We start from the raw sequence: 17,450 nt of genomic DNA, 5'->3' as shown, positions 1-17,450 counted from the left end.
TCTCTGTCTACAGTAGGAGTATACTCTAACTGAATCTTTGTGGATAGTGTGCCCCTTTTGTGTTCCTGTGTTTTGACGGTTTGACAAATTAAATACAATTTATGAGGTCTCTGGGTTCACCTTCTCGAAGGCTATTTACAAAGTATAGAAATAGTGGTTTTGAAAAAGAGAATACTGTTTACGACAGTGTTCTAAACATGGAAAAGTATAAAAACAGAACAAACACGCATCATAGGCCACTGTAAGTAGACCTGTCGTCCAGGAAATATTGTAAAGCATATGTTAGGCTATGGTATATCTATTAAATGGTGATGACTCCAATGTGGGCTAGAGAGGAAGCAGATGATCTATCTCACCAAAAAAATTATCTGTGAAGAAATTTCTTGCATTGATAAATAAATAATGATGTACTTAATCCTTCACAGACAGGCTGGGTTCTTTGTTATGTATTACACATCTGAGGAGAGGAGCTTCACCTACCTGCCTGTCTGTCTGCTGGACTGCTCAAGCACCTGCCTGTCTGTCTGTCTGCTGGACTGCTCAAGCACCTGCCTGTCTGTCTGTCTGCTGGACTGCTCAAGCACCTGCCTGTCTGTCTGTCTGCTGGACTGCTCAAGCACCTGCCTGTCTGTCTGTCTGCTGGACTGCTCAAGCACCTGCCTGCCTGTCTGTCTGCTGGACTGCTCAAGCACCTGCCTGTCTGTCTGCTGGACTGCTCAAGCACCTGCCTGTCTGTCTGTCTGCTGGACTGCTCAAGCACCTGCCTGTCTGTCTGCTGGACTGCTCAAGCACCTGCCTGTCTGTCTCTCTGCTGGACTGCTCAAGCACCTGCCTGTCTGTCTGTCTGCTGGACTGCTCAAGCACCTGCCTGTCTGTCTGTCTGTTGGACTGCTCAAGCACCTACCTGCCTGTCTGTCTGCTGGACTGCTCAAGCACCTACCTGCCTGTCTGTCTGCTGGACTGCTCAAGCACCTGCCTGTCTGTCTGTCTGTCTGTCTGTCTGTCTGCTGGACTGCTCAAGCACCTACCACAACATAGGCTATTTTGCTGCTAAACTGTCTAGAGAGTGATCTGGTAAAAAGTAAGTACATAAACCTTGCTTTATAGGAACATAAATGTATGTTATGGGGTGGCATCATGGGTGACTGACATGACTAGGGGTGGCGTACTTTTTCCTATGGCATGGAATTGAAAATGAAATATAAAACGTTTTATATGTTCAGCGATATCATAGTTGGTGGTGGCGCGTTTGCATCGGCTCGTGGTTCTATAAAAATAAACAATTTGTTCTCTAGCGGCTGCAGAGGTCAGGGGAAAGTGAAGGGTGTATTTAATGCAATTCTCTCTTTGAGGGCGAGAAGGAGAACCATGATATTTTATTTCCAGCATGCCTGTGCGTGTATGTGTTTTCGTGCGTGCGCGTGTCTGTGTGTGAGGCTGGCTGTAGCCCTACGTGTGTCGTCCCCCCCTTCTCTCTTTGTCCCTCCTCCATAGTAAGAATCAACCCGACCGCTATCAATCTGCTCGCATCCTGCTGCAAACTAGGATCAGCCATCACCACAACAACCTTCACTTCACTTCCACGTTCATTTAACCCCTATCTCTCTCTGACACACCGACCAGCAGCGGCCCATGATTTGCCTGCCTGAGATGCGATTTCGCTCTCCCCTTTCCCGGAGAATATCGTCCGTTACTCCCCACTGAAAGACCATGCCCGAGACGGGGGCGGCGGGAGCAGCAGCCCCTGCAGCAGCGGGTAGCAGCTCCTCCGATAGCAGTGGTGGCACCGAGAGCTCGCGGCACAGACACCGATCGCAAGGCGAAGGGGAAAAGACAGATCAAAGTGCTGCCTCCTCGCAGCAAACGTCATCCGGTGTACTGGGTGAGTCCGTATTTTCAAAGGGTCGGTTTGGATTGGGCCGGGGACGGAAATTGAATGTAGAATTGTAGCGACAGGACAGGTGGATGTGGCAGGAAAACGAGATGAGCAGGGCATCACAATATAGCCAATAGCCTACTGCCACCGCAGCGTCTTTTTTGTCTTTATGCACCGGGCCCTTAGAAAAACATCCCACATCTTATGTTGTTTGTAAAATGATGTATTTGTCCTCGAAGGTCACTGTATATTCGTCGCTGTTTACTAGGCTACAAACATCCTATTCCATATTTTCAGAGACATTGTGTTGTCTATGTAGGCTATCTCCAGCGGCCTGACATGTGGGAGGTTAGCCTGTAAATGCAGCAACGTCCCAGTTGCCAGCTTCTTGACAAATTAACCTTTTAATGTCACCGAAAGATTAGGCTACTGTATTCTGAGCTTTCGAAAGGTGCGGGTTTTGATCGTTGGCCACGAAAACATCACATTATACTCAACACTACACAGCCTGTTCAAACCGAAACGGATTTCGCACAATAGGCAGATGAATGTTTTGTTATTTAAATGATGTATTGTGGGGAGAATGTTGGTGACATTGTGGCCCTTCTATCACTGGGTTTATGAATTCGTTCGGCTGGACCCGTTTATTTGAATAAGCAACATCGGTCATATTCTGCGCGGGGCCTGTGTTATTTTGGGGATACGGTCCCGGGGCCTGTGTTATTTTTGGGATACGGTCCATGCTTCATGTGGGAACCGGAGCCGGGATTCTGGGAACTGCATCAGCTGCGTGTGGCTGTTTTCGTGTCTTGGCTGAAGGGAGGCAGAGAGAGCACAGGCAGCATGCTTCCCCCAAAACAATTTTATCCGCCCTCACTTGAAGGCAGAGATAACAATTTAAGTTTTAAAGGTAATTTCCTGCAATTCAATACATTTCGCCATGGTGAGTTGGGTGATCACACGTCCCGGATTGTGCGGCGGGACAGTCCCGCATTTTGGCCCTTTGTCCCGTGTCCCGCAACCAAACAAGCATGTCCCGCATTTTATCAACAAATTCAAACGCCACAAATTTTTATTTTTATTTATTTGTACCCGTATTTCAGTCAGACATTCCAACCTGTCTCTTGCAGTCACGTTGCGCTTATGAAAAAAAATCTATATCATAAGGATGTGATAGCCATGGTGATGTTAAACACTTCTCCAATCGTTGTAGAGATCTGATATCCTGTGAAGCGCAAGACGAGACGTTGGCCAATGTTTCGTTTCTAGGTGCGCTTCAATTAGCTCGTTCGGTGCAGCAGGAGCAGGGATGTAGTGCTGCTGGAGCAGGCATGTAGTGCTGCTGGAGCAGGGATGTAGTGCTGCTGGAGCAGGGATGTAGTGCTGTGGCGACCACTCTGCCACTTCTCACAATGGGGCTTTTTTAGTAAAGTTAGATCAAAGCTGAATCAATGTCTTTGAATATCACATAGTGATTCATTCGTATTCTACATAACACAACCAAATATAATAGCACAGTATAATGTTACTGTTACACCAAAAACACCACCTCATTTCTGATGATATTTTAGGATGGTTAGCTGAATAAAAAAATTAAAAAACTCACCAGCGCACCCCACTAAACATAATATGCTTTGATTGAAACTAAATACAGGAAGGCTGTTGTTTTAATCAGCGTATGCTTACTTTGATTTTGACATGCTAATTAAGATAAGCAGAGTAAGGTGTTTATATGACTAATACCATACTTGGCCTACTGCCATAATGAGTTTAATATTGATTTATTACTGTCTATGTAAAATTACCCACTGAGTGTACAAAACATTAAGAACACCTGCTCTTTCCATGACGTGTAGACTGACCATGTTAATCCAGAAGAAAGCTATGATCCCTTACTGATGTCACTTGTTAAATATTTACATTTTAGTCATTTAGCAGACGCTCTTATCCAGAGCGACTTACAGTAGTGAATGCATACATTTCATACCATGCATTTTTTTGTACTGGCCCCTCGTGGGAATCAAACCCACAACCCTGTCATTGCACACACCATGCTGACGTTGCAAATACCATGCTCTACCAACTGAGCCACAGTTGGTAGAGCATACATCAATCAGTGTATCTGAAGGGGAGGAGACATGTTAAGTAATGATTTTTGAGCCTTGAGACAATTGAGACATGGATTGTGTATGTGTGCCATTCAAGAAGGTGAATGGACAAGAAAAAATATTTATTAAGTGCCTTTGAACGGGGTGTGGTAGTAGGTGCCAGGCGCGCCAGTTTGTGTCAAGAACGGCAACGCTGCTGGATTTTTCACACTCAACCGTTTTCTGTGTGTATTAGGAAGGTGTTTTTAATGTTTTGTACACTCAGTGTGTAGTTAGTTAACCCCATCTGCTCTAATTCACTCACCAGACAGTCATTCAATAAGATCTGAATACGTATTCCCATGAAACTAATGGAGATCAAATGATTGGTATGTAGATACAGTTTGGACGTTTCACCGGTATCTAATTATCATTCACGATTGACAGGGATGATGGCCTATTTTGAAATTGGGTATGCCTAACTTGGTGATTCAGGATATTAAAAATATTATTATATATATTTTTTTTGACAATATGTGTTGGCCTAGGCAGACATTGCGATTGGAGGATGTATTTTATGCATTTTCTATATTGTATAGGATGATATATTCAACAGGCTACATCTGTCGGTACAAACTTTGAGGAAATTACGACGCATTTCTATTTTAATTGCGCTCCAGCACCTAAAAAATATCACTAAACCATGAGTGGGAGGGTGGCGAGAGAGTTGTTTAAGATAATCTACCAACAGAGAGTTCTTTAAGATACTCCACCAACAGAGAGTTGTTTAAGATAATCTACCAACAGAGAGTTGTTTAAGATAATCTACCAACAGAGAGTTGTTTAAGATAATCTACCAACAGAGAGTTGTTTAAGATAATCTACCAACAGAGAGTTGTTTAAGATAATCTACCAACAGAGAGTTGTTTAAGATAATCTACCAACAGAGAGTTGTTTAAGATAATCTACCAACAGAGAGTTGTTTAAGATAATCTACCAACAGAGAGTTGTTTAAAATAATCTACCAACAGAGAGTTGTTTAAGATAATCTACCAACAGAGAGTTGTTTAAGATAATCTACCAACAGAGAGTTGTTTAAGATAATCTACCAACAGAGAGTTGTTTAAAATAATCTACCAACAGAGAGTTGTTTAAGATACTCCACCAACAGAGAGTTGTTTAAGATAATCTACCAACAGAGAGTTGTTTAAGATAATCTACCAACAGAGAGTTGTTTAAAATAATCTACCAACAGAGAGTTGTTTAAGATAATCTACCAACAGAGAGTTGTTTAAGATAATCTACCAACAGAGAGTTGTTTAAGATAATCTACCAACAGAGAGTTGTTTAAGATAATCTACCAACAGAGAGTTGTTTAAGATAATCTACCAACAGAGAGTTGTTTAAGATAATCTACCAACAGAGAGTTGTTTAAAATAATCTACCAACAGAGAGTTGTTTAAAATAATCTACCAACAGAGAGTTGTTTAAAATAATCTACCAACAGAGAGTTGTTTAAGATAATCTACCAACAGAGAGTTGTTTAAGATAATCTACCAACAGAGAGTTGTTTAAAATAATCTACCAACAGAGAGTTGTTTAAGATAATCTACCAACAGAGAGTTGTTTAAAATAATCTACCAACAGAGAGTTGTTTAAAATAATCTACCAACAGAGAGTTGTTTAAGATAATCTACCAACAGAGAGTTGTTTAAGATAATCTACCAACAGAGAGTTGTTTAAAATAATCTACCAACAGAGAGTTGTTTAAAATAATCTACCAACAGAGAGTTGTTTAAGATAATCTACCAACAGAGAGTTGTTTAAGATAATCTACCAACAGAGAGTTGTTTAAGATAATCTACCAACAGAGAGTTGTTTAAGATAATCTACCAACAGAGAGTTGTTTAAAATAATCTACCAACAGAGAGTTGTTTAAGATAATCTACCAACAGAGAGTTGTTTAAGATAATCTACCAACAGAGAGTTGTTTAAAATAATCTACCAACAGAGAGTTGTTTAAAATAATCTACCAACAGAGAGTTGTTTAAGATAATCTACCAACAGAGAGTTGTTTAAGATAATCTACCAACAGAGAGTTGTTTAAGATAATCTACCAACAGAGAGTTGTTTAAAATAATCTACCAACAGAGAGTTGTTTAAAATAATCTACCAACAGAGAGTTGTTTAAAATAATCTACCAACAGAGAGTTGTTTAAGATAATCTACCAACAGAGAGTTGTTTAAAATAATCTACCAACAGAGAGTTGTTTAAGATAATCTACCAACAGAGAGTTGTTTAAAATAATCTACCAACAGAGAGTTGTTTAAGATAATCTACCAACAGAGAGTTGTTTAAAATAATCTACCAACAGAGAGTTGTTTAAAATAATCTACCAACAGAGAGTTGTTTAAGATAATCTACCAACAGAGAGTTGTTTAAAATAATCTACCAACAGAGAGTTGTTTAAGATAATCTACCAACAGAGAGTTGTTTAAAATAATCTACCAACAGAGAGTTGTTTAAGATAATCTACCAACAGAGAGTTGTTTAAGATAATCTACCAACAGAGAGTTGTTTAAAATAATCTACCAACAGAGAGTTGTTTAAAATAATCTACCAACAGAGAGTTGTTTAAGATAATCTACCAACAGAGAGTTGTTTAAGATAATCTACCAACAGAGAGTTCTTTAAGATACTCCACCAACAGAGAGTTGTTTAAGATAATCTACCAACAGAGAGTTGTTTAAAATAATCTACCAACAGAGAGTTGTTTAAGATAATCTACCAACAGAGAGTTGTTTAAGATAATCTACCAACAGAGAGTTGTTGAAGATACTCCACCAACAGAGAGTTGTTTAAGATACTCTTTAAGATACTCTACCAACAGAGAGTTGTTTAAGATACTCTACCAACAGAGAGTTGTTTAAAATACTCTTTAAGATACTCCACCAACAGTGAGTTGTTTAAGATACTCTACCAACAGAGAGTTGTTTAAGATACTCTACCAACAGAGAGTTGTTTAAAATACTATTTAAGATAATCTACCAACAGAGAGTTCTTTAAGATACTCCACCAACAGAGAGTTGTTTAAAATAATCTACCAACAGAGAGTTGTTTAAAATAATCTACCAACAGAGAGTTGGTTAAGATACTCTACCAACAGAGAGTTGTTTAAGATAATCTACCAACAGAGAGTTGGTTAAGATACTCTACCAACAGAGAGTTGTTTAAGATACTCTACCAACAGAGAGTTGTTTAAGATACTCTTTAAGAAGACTCTACCAACAGAGAGTTGCAGTGGTATGGACGGGAGATGGCAAGTGCCTGGAATTAGGACCTGCGCCACTTCCTGTGTGAGGAAAGGTTGTACTCTACGGATGTTGTAGAGCATGAACCTGCAGGAGCGAGTCACTGCTTTGATGTATGCAGAGAACGACAGGGTGTTGTCCAGGGTCAAGGTTCTCTGCACTCTGGGAGGAGGACACCACAGAGTTGTCAACCGTGATGGAAAGGTCTTGGAGCTGGCAGGCTTTCTCCGGGAGGAAGAGCATCTCCGTTTTGTTGAGGTTGTGGGCCGTCATCCTAAATTGAGATGTCTGCCTAGCATACAGAGATACGTCCCGCCACCTCTCCACGCCACATCCTCTCCACGCCACATGGTAGGAGCGACCTGCCAGGCAGGATGCAATCTAGGAGTGTTTAGAGTCTGAGACGCCCAGCCCTGAGAGGGTGGAGAGGAGGATCTGATAGAGTCTGAGACGCCCAGCCCTGAGGGGGTGGAGAGGAGGCAGAGCCTGAGTCGCCCAGCCCTGAGAGAGTGGAGTGGAGGCAGAGCCTGAGTCGCCCAGCCCTGAGGGGGTGGAGAGGAGGCAGAGCCTGAGTCGCCCAGCCCTGAGAGAGTGGAGAGGAGGCAGAGCCTGAGTCGCCCAGCCCTGAGAGAGTGGAGTGGAGGCAGAGCCTGAGTCGCCCAGCCCTGAGAGGGTGGGGAGGAGGCAGAGCCTGAGACGCCCAGCCCTGAGGGGGTGGTGAGGAGGCAGAGCCTGAGTCGCCCCCCTCCTTGAGTGGAGTGGAGGCAGAGCCTGAGTCGCCCAGCCCTGAGAGGGTGGAGAGGAGGATTTGATTGAGCCTGAGACGCCCAGCCCTGAGAGGGTGGAGAGGAGGCAGAGCCTGAGTCGCCCAGCCCTGAGAGGGTGGAGAGGAGGATCTGATAGAGCCTGAGTCGCCCAGCCCTGAGAGGGTGGAGAGGAGGATCTGATAGAGTCTGAGACGCCCAGCCCTGAGAGGGTAGAGAGGAGGATCTGATAGAGCCTGAGACGCCCAGCCCTGAGAGGGTGGAGAGGAGGATCTGATAGAGCCTGAGACGCCCAGCCCTGAGAGGGTGGAGAGGAGGCAGAGCCTGAGTCGCCCAGCCCTGAGATGGTGGAGAGGAGGATCTGATAGAGCCTGAGACGCCCAGCCCTGAGAGGGTGGAGAGGAGGATCTGATGGTTCATGGTGTCGAAGGCAGCGGATAGATCTAGGAGGATTAGAACAGAGGAGAGAGAGTCAGCTTTGGCAGCGCGGAGAGCCGCCTTGAAGCCTGCGCGAGATGGGGTGGCAGGGTAGCCTAGTGGTTAGATCGTTGGGCTAGTAACCGAAAGGTTGCAAGTTTGAATCCCCGAGCTGACAAGGTACAAATCTGTCGTTCTGCCCCTGAACAAGGCAGTTAACCCGCTGTTCCTAGGCAGTCATTGAAAATAAGAATTTATTCTTAACTGACTTGCCAAGTTAAATAAAGATAAAATGGACTAGTAGGCTGAGTGAATGAGGAGGAAATGTCATCAACCTTTTTTATGGTTGACAAAGTCATCTGCGGGAGTGGAGAGGGAGGAGGTGGAGAGTGGAGAGGGAAAGTGGAGAGGGAGGAGGTGGAGGACTAAGGATGGAGGAGGAAGTGGAGAAGAGTTTCTCAGGGTTTACATTTTGAGTGATAGAAAGCGGCTCTAGCAGAGAATACAGAGACAGGAAGGAATGGAAGGATGATAGGTCCTCCGGAAGTTGAGCTTTTCCACATTTCCGCTCAGCTGCCCGCAGCCCTGTTCTCTAAGCTCGCAGTGAGTTGCTCAACCATGGTGCGGGAGTCGAAGGTTGAGCCGGCGGGGAGGAAATGGGACAATGAGAGTCAAAGGATGCGGACAGAGAGGAGAGAAGGGTAGAAGAGGTAGAGTCAGGTGACAGGAGGGAGAAGGATTTAGCAGAAGAGATAGAGGATTGAATAGAGTAGTGGGAGAGAGAGAGAGAGAGCGAAGATTGCGGCGGCGCATGACCATCTGGGTAGGAGCTGAGTGGGTTGGAGGAGAGATGGGTAGGAGCTGGGTGGGTAGGAGGAGAGATGGGTAGGAGCTGAGTGGGTAGGGTTGGAGGAGAGATGGGTAGGGGGTGAGTGGGTAAGGTTGGAAGAGAGATGGGTAGGGTTGGAGGAGAGATGGGTAGGAGGTGAGTGGGTAAGGTTGGAGGAGAGATGGGTAGGAGTTGAGTGGGTAGGGTTGGAGGAGAGATGGGTAGGGGATGAGTGGGTAAGGTTGGAGGAGAGATGGGTAGGGTTGGAGGAGAGATGGGTGGGGGGAGTGGGTAAGGTTGGAGGAGAGATGGGTAGGGGGGAGTGGGTAAGGTTGTAGGAGAGATGGGTAGGAGCTGGGTGGGTAGGGTTGGAGGAGAGATGGGTAGGGGTTGAGTGGGTAAGGTTGGAGGAGAGATGGGTAGGGGGTGAGTGGGTAAGGTTGGAGGAGAGATGGGTAGGGGTGAGTGGGTAAGGTTGGAGGAGAGATGGGTAGGAGCTGGGTGGGTAAGGTTGGAGGAGAGATGGGTAGGGGCTTAGTGGGTAGGGTTGGAGGAGAGATGGGTAGGGTCTGAGTGGGTAGGGTTGGAGGAGAGATGGGTAGGAGCTGAGTGGGTAGAAGGAGAGATGGATAGGGCCTGCGTGGGAAGGAGGAGAGATGGGTAGGGGCTGCGTGGGTAGGAGGAGAGATGGATAGGGGCTGCGTGGGTAGGAGGAGAGATGGGTAGGGGCTGCGTGGGTAGGAGGAGAGATGGATAGGGGCTGCGTGGGTAGGAGGAGAGATGGGTAGGAGCTGAGTGGGTAGGGTTGGAGGAGAGATGGGTAGGGGGTGAGTGGGTAAGGTTGGAAGAGAGATGGGTAGGGTTGGAGGAGAGATGGGTAGGGGGTGAGTGGGTAAGGTTGGAGGAGAGATGGGTAGGAGTTGAGTGGGTAGGGTTGGAGGAGAGATGGGTAGGGGATGAGTGGGTAAGGTTGGAGGAGAGATGGGTAGGGTTGGAGGAGAGATGGGTGGGGGGAGTGGGTAAGGTTGGAGGAGAGATGGGTAGGGGGGAGTGGGTAAGGTTGTAGGAGAGATGGGTAGGAGCTGGGTGGGTAGGGTTGGAGGAGAGATGGGTAGGGGTTGAGTGGGTAAGGTTGGAGGAGAGATGGGTAGGGGTGAGTGGGTAAGGTTGGAGGAGAGATGGGTAGGGGTGAGTGGGTAAGGTTGGAGGAGAGATGGGTAGGAGCTGGGTGGGTAAGGTTGGAGGAGAGATGGGTAGGGGCTTAGTGGGTAGGGTTGGAGGAGAGATGGGTAGGGTCTGAGTGGGTAGGGTTGGAGGAGAGATGGGTAGGAGCTGAGTGGGTAGAAGGAGAGATGGATAGGGCCTGCGTGGGAAGGAGGAGAGATGGGTAGGGGCTGCGTGGGTAGGAGGAGAGATGGATAGGGGCTGCGTGGGTAGGAGGAGAGATGGGTAGGGGCTGCGTGGGTAGGAGGAGAGATGGATAGGGGCTGCGTGGGTAGGAGGAGAGATGGGTAGGAGCTGAGTGGGTAGGGTTGGAGGAGAGATGGGTAGGGGGTGAGTGGGTAAGGTTGGAAGAGAGATGGGTAGGGGTGGAGGAGAGATGGGTAGGGGGTGAGTGGGTACGGTTGGAGGAGAGATGGGTAGGAGTTGAGTGGGTAGGGTTGGAGGAGAGATGGGTAGGGGGTGAGTGGGTAAGGTTGGAGGAGAGATGGGTAGGGTTGGAGGAGAGATGGGTGGGGGGAGTGGGTAAGGTTGGAGGAGAGATGGGTAGGAGTTGAGTGGGTAGGGTTGGAGGAGAGATGGGTAGGGGTGAGTGGGTAAGGTTGGAGGAGAGATGGGTAGGGTTGGAGGAGAGATGGGTGGGGGGAGTGGGTAAGGTTGGAGGAGAGATGGGTAGGGGGAGTGGGTAAGGTTGTAGGAGAGATGGGTAGGAGCTGGGTGGGTAGGGTTGGAGGAGAGATGGGTAGGGGTTGAGTGGGTAAGGTTGGAGGAGAGATGGGTAGGGGGTGAGTGGGTAAGGTTGGAGGAGAGATGGGTAGGGGTGAGTGGGTAAGGTTGGAGGAGAGATGGGTAGGAGCTGGGTGGGTAAGGTTGGAGGAGAGATGGGTAGGGGCTTAGTGGGTAGGGTTGGAGGAGAGATGGGTAGGGTCTGAGTGGGTAGGGTTGGAGGAGAGATGGGTAGGAGCTGAGTGGGTAGAAGGAGAGATGGATAGGGCCTGCGTGGGAAGGAGGAGAGATGGGTAGGGGCTGCGTGGGTAGGAGGAGAGATGGATAGGGGCTGCGTGGGTAGGAGGAGAGATGGGTAGGGGCTGCGTGGGTAGGAGGAGAGATGGATAGGGGCTGCGTGGGTAGGAGGAGAGATGGGTAGGAGCTGAGTGGGTAGGGTTGGAGGAGAGATGGGTAGGGGGTGAGTGGGTAAGGTTGGAAGAGAGATGGGTAGGGTTGGAGGAGAGATGGGTAGGGGGTGAGTGGGTAAGGTTGGAGGAGAGATGGGTAGGAGTTGAGTGGGTAGGGTTGGAGGAGAGATGGGTAGGGGATGAGTGGGTAAGGTTGGAGGAGAGATGGGTAGGGTTGGAGGAGAGATGGGTGGGGGGAGTGGGTAAGGTTGGAGGAGAGATGGGTAGGGGGGAGTGGGTAAGGTTGTAGGAGAGATGGGTAGGAGCTGGGTGGGTAGGGTTGGAGGAGAGATGGGTAGGGGTTGAGTGGGTAAGGTTGGAGGAGAGATGGGTAGGGGGTGAGTGGGTAAGGTTGGAGGAGAGATGGGTAGGGGTGAGTGGGTAAGGTTGGAGGAGAGATGGGTAGGAGCTGGGTGGGTAAGGTTGGAGGAGAGATGGGTAGGGGCTTAGTGGGTAGGGTTGGAGGAGAGATGGGTAGGGTCTGAGTGGGTAGGGTTGGAGGAGAGATGGGTAGGAGCTGAGTGGGTAGAAGGAGAGATGGATAGGGCCTGCGTGGGAAGGAGGAGAGATGGGTAGGGGCTGTAGGAGAGATGGGTGCTGCGTGGGTAGGAGGAGAGATGGATAGGGGCTGCGTGGGTAGGAGGAGAGATGGGTAGGGGCTGCGTGGGTAGGAGGAGAGATGGATAGGGGCTGCGTGGGTAGGAGGAGAGATGGGTAGGAGCTGAGTGGGTAGGGTTGGAGGAGAGATGGGTAGGGGGTGAGTGGGTAAGGTTGGAAGAGAGATGGGTAGGGTTGGAGGAGAGATGGGTAGGGGGTGAGTGGGTAAGGTTGGAGGAGAGATGGGTAGGAGTTGAGTGGCTAGGGTTGGAGGAGAGATGGGTAGGGGGTGAGTGGGTAAGGTTGGAGGAGACATGGGTAGGGTTGGAGGAGAGATGGGTGGGGGGAGTGGGTAAGGTTGGAGGAGAGATGGGTAGGAGTTGAGTGGGTAAGGTTGGAGGAGAGATGGGTAGGGGTGAGTGGGTAAGGTTGGAGGAGAGATGGGTAGGAGCTGGGTGGGTAAGGTTGGAGGAGAGATGGGTAGGGTTGGAGGAGAGATGGGTAGGGGCTGAGTGGGTAGGGTTGGAGGAGAGATTGGTAGGGTCTGAGTGGGTAGGGTTGGAGGAGAGATGGGTAGGAGCTGAGTGGGTAGAAGGAGAGATGGATAGGGGCTGCGTGGGAAGGAGGAGAGATGGGTAGGGGCTGCGTGGGTAGGAGGAGAGATGGATAGGGGCTGCGTGGGTAGGAGGAGAGATGGGTAGGGGATGCGTGGGTAGGAGGAGAGATGGATAGGGGCTGCGTGGGTAGGAGGAGAGATGGGTAGGGGCTGCGTGGGTAGGAGGAGAGATGGGTAGGGGTGCGTGGGTTGGAGGAGAGATGGATAGGGGCTGCGTGAGTAGGGTAGGAGGAGAGATGGGTAGAGGCTGCGTGGGTAGGAGGAGAGATGGATAGGGGCTCTGTGGGTAGGAGGGAGATGGGTAGGGGATGTGTGGGTAGGAGGAGAGATGGGTAGGGGATGCGTGGGTAGGAGGAGAGATGGATAGGGGCTGCGTGGGTAGGAGGGGAGATGGGTAGGGGCTGCGTGGGTAGGAGGAGAGATGGGTAGGGCTGTGTGGGTAGGAGGAGAGATGGGTAGGGGCTGCGTGGGTTGGAGGAGAGATGGGTAGGGGAGCGTGGGTAGGAGGAGAGATGGGTAGGGGCTGCGTGGGTAGGAGGAGAGATGGGTAGGGCCTGCGTTGGTAGGAGGAGAGATGGGTAGGGGGGCGTGGGTAGGAGAAGAGATGGGTAGGGGATGCGTGGGTAGCAGGAGAGATGGGAGAGAAAAGGAAACAAAATAGTGATCAGAGACCTGGAGGGTGGCTGCAGTGAGATTAGTAGGAGAACAGAGACCTGGAGGGCGGCTGCAGTGAGATTAGTAGGAGAACAGAGACCTGGAGGGTGGCTGCAGTGAGATTAGTAGGAGAACAGAGACCTGGAGGGGGGTTACAGTGAGATTATTAGGAGAACAGAGACCTGGAGGGTGGCTGCAGTGAGATTAGTAGGAGAACAGAGACCTGGAGGGTGGCTGCAGTGAGCTTAGTAGGAGAACAGAGACCTGGAGGGGGGTTACAATGAGATTAGTAGGAGAACAGAGACCTGGAGTGTGGCTGCAGTGAGATTAGTAGGAGAACAGAGACCTGGAGGGTGGCTGCAGTGAGATTAGTAGGAGAACAGAGACCTGGAGGGTGGCTGCAGTGAGATTAGTAGGAGAACAGAGACCTGGAGGGTGGCTGCAGTGAGATTAGTAGGAGAACAGAGACCTGGAGGGTGGCTGCAGTGAGATTAGTAGGAGAACAGAGACCTGGAGGGTGGCTGCAGTGAGATTAGTAGGAGAACAGAGACCTGGAGGGTGGCTGCAGTGAGATTAGTAGGAGAACAGAGACCTGGAGGGTGGCTGCAGGGAGATTAGTAGGAGAACAGAGACCTGGAGGGTGGCTGCAGTGAGATTAGTAGGAGAACAGAGACCTGGAGGGTGGCTGCAATGAGATTAGTAGGAGAACAGCCTCTAGTAAAGATGAGATCAAGCATATTGCCTGCCTTGTGAGAGGGAGGGGACTGGGAAAGGGTGAGGACAAACGAGGCAAGGAGGGGAAAGTATGAAGGGGAAAGAAATAAATTGACAAGTGACACGGGGGTCCTGTGTAGCTCAGTTGGTAGAGCATGGTGTTTGCAATGCCAGGGTTGTGGGTTTGATTCCCACAACCCAGTAGTGTATGCATTCACTACTGTAAGTCGCTCTGGATAAGAGTGTCTGCTAAATGACTAAAATGTAAATGACAGTGACCACATGTAATTGAAATGAGGATATTTACAGGTGACAGAAGGGGAAGAGAAAATCTCCATTTATGAGTAATTGTCTGCCCTGTGCCACCACTGTAATGACCAGATGCTCTCGGACTATGAGAGAACATGTAGTCAGATGAAGAGAGAGCAGCTGGAGTAGCAGTGTTCTCTGGGGTAATCCGTGTCTCCGTCAGGGCCAAATATTGTAGGGACTAAAGGGCAATATACTGTAGGCTGAGATGAAGTCAGCCTTGCAGACCGCAGTTCCAAACACTGCCAGAGACTAGGAATTCCACATGGGCTGTGTGCGCAGGGTAAACTAAATTAGAAGGGTTACAGCCACGGGGTGGGGAGCGTCTGTAAAACCTACAGGCAGAGCAGAGAACTAGGATACTTGACAATATGAGATCACCAGTAGATAACAGAGGAAGATTACCATAACAGGGTTATGCCATGTTAATGATATCTAAGTGAGAGTGACTAACACAATCAATGGAAGTCAGGGCCCCTGAGATCGTGCCTGTTTGCTATTCCCCCATGATTACTACAAGTTTAGATAGCTGGCTAGACTAATTTACCATTAGCTGACATGGCTAGTTGAGTGACTGTCAGTGGTTAACATAACAAGAGAGAAACTGCTGATGCACAACAAAATAAAAAAATTGCAACTTGCGTATTTCAATATTCTAACTCTCAATTTAGGAAAAACCCTGACTGAGCCCCCCAGGGTAACTATCCTGGAAACATAGCTTACAGGTAATGAAAGAGAGTGGCTCTTCACTTGGCCAGGGCTGGTCTTTGACTAGTCCACGATAAAGTAACTCAAGATATTATAAACTGTGAGTGTAGCTATATTTGGGTTAATATGGAGGGACTGACTTCACTGTAGTCTAATAGTAATACTATTAATCCTGCAGCGATTTTCTCTGTAAGCATTAGTATATAAGTCTGTATATTACTATGGACTGTATTTACCAGTTGGTTCATGGGGGAGAAGAAGATTGGAGCTGGGGAGTCAGTGGGTCTTAGTTTCCTCAGGATTAACATGATATCACATAACTGTCTTCTCACGTGTCAGTGTCTGTCAGCGCTGCCCCCCCCACAGAGTCCTGATGCTTGATTCTCCCTCAGCCCTGCTCCCCGTTTCAGCCGGGCGGGGCGGCGTGGATTGGATAATTGGATGTTTCTTCTCCATGCCTTCACCACGTCTTCCTAATCTGTTTCTGTTTAGTCTGAAGTAGCTTTGATCCGTTCAGCCACTGTCCTTTGTGACTTCACCCCTCACATTCCCTGCCCTTGTCCTCCACATGAATTATACGTCCATCATAGGACATAGTCATCTTCGCCCTATGGGCCCTCGCTGAACGAGTACACTACATAGAGAACAGGGTTTAATTTGGGACGCATACTGCGTTGCAGCAATTACTGACTGTGTCTGTCTGCAGACTGCTTTAGAGCAGCTGCTAATAAGGAACACTTCCATTAGGGAAATTAGGGCATGGATTTCACACTGGATACTCATTCAACCACAACATCAAAGGGGTTTGTTTAGGTTGGTTGGGAGGGAGTTTCCCTAATCTGATAGAAGAGGTATTGGTTGTTAAGAGTCTTACTCTTATAAACGTGGACTTGGTCTGCGCTTATTTATTATTAAAATGTAACCTTTATTTAACTAGGCAAGTCAGTTAAGAACAAATTCTTATTTACAATGACAGCCTGCAGAACAACAGATTTGTACCTTGTCAGCTCGGGATTCGATCTAGCAACCTTTCGGTTACTGGCCCAACACTCTAACCACCTGCCGCCTAGTAACATGTATATTTCCCAATTATCATAGGTTTAACTCTATCTCTCTCTGTAGATCAAGTGAATAACTGATCTTAGCGTTACCCAGGTAACATCTCAACCCAAAGAGAATGCTCTTGGAGAATAAACTCTGAGCATGAGACTGTGGAGCGCATTGAGAAACATCCGTCCTTGTCTAAAACAATCAGATCATGAGAACTGTTTTCACTCTGCCGACTCAAACATCCTCAGAAAGTGGCACCAGATCTATTCTGGGATCTTGGTGAGATAGGAGGTTCGAGGGGTCCATTTTGGGAAAACTTAGTTTCATTCTTTAGAGCTCAGCGTTAATAAAGGCACTTCACCTTGTGCAATAATGCATGAGTGAAATGTTTTAAGCAGAGATGTGCACTCTGACTCAGCACACATCATCCACACAGCCTTGGCACTGGCAGGGATTCCACTTTCTCTATGTATCTCTCTTTACCCCTCAGCGAGAAGTCCCCCGCTCTGCTTTAAGCAGATCTAGACAGGTACAATGTCACACAGCTTGGTTTAAATTCATATATCCTCTGTGACAGCACCAAAAAGCAAAGCAAATTATTCAAAAGCATCAAACAGTGCCACACTTGTAGTAGCAATAAGCTACAATTTTTACAGCAGACATTATATTCTATTCTATCTGATCCTATTATATTCTATCTGACCCTATTATATTCTATTTGATCCTATTATATTCTATCTGATCCAATTCTATTCTATCTGATCCTATTCTATTCTATCTGATCCTACTCTGTTCTATTCTATCTGATCCTATTATATTCTATCTGATCCTACTCTGTTCTATTCTATCTGATCCTATTATATTCTCTCTGATCCTATTCTATTCTATCTGATCCTATTATATTCTATCTGATCCTATTATATTCTATCTGATCCTACTCTGTTCTATTCTATCTGATCCTATTATATTCTATCTGATCCTACTCTGTTCTATTCTATCTGATCCTATTATATTCTCTCTGATCCTATTCTATTCTATCTGATCGTATTATATTCTATCTGATCCTATTATATTCTATCTGATCCTATTATATTCTATCTGATCCTACTCTGTTCTATTCT

The 17,450-nt window shown here is 47.5% G+C and overlaps 1 protein-coding gene across 4 annotated transcripts in view; it reads left to right on the top strand.

Annotated features, from left to right (window-relative positions):
- Positions 1-1,327: 1,327 nt before the first annotated feature.
- ano8b (anoctamin 8b) overlaps positions 1,328-17,450 on the top strand; it is a 98,022-nt gene continuing 81,899 nt past the window's right edge. For 2 of the 4 annotated variants that reach the window (XM_014123577.2, XM_045687901.1), the window contains exon 1: positions 1,329-1,882. In XM_014123577.2, the coding sequence (XP_013979052.1) occupies positions 1,711-1,882 (172 nt within the window). In that variant the 5' untranslated portion in view covers positions 1,329-1,710. Of the gene's footprint in view, positions 1,883-17,450 lie in introns of all 4 variants that reach the window. The other 2 variants (XM_014123575.2, XM_014123576.2) reach the window with 2 other exon arrangements.

This window comes from Salmo salar, chromosome ssa10 (genome assembly GCF_905237065.1).
Source record: "Salmo salar chromosome ssa10, Ssal_v3.1, whole genome shotgun sequence".
In the NCBI taxonomy this organism is placed as follows: domain Eukaryota; kingdom Metazoa; phylum Chordata; class Actinopteri; order Salmoniformes; family Salmonidae; genus Salmo; species Salmo salar.
This window is presented reverse-complemented; position numbering and strand designations above follow the sequence as displayed.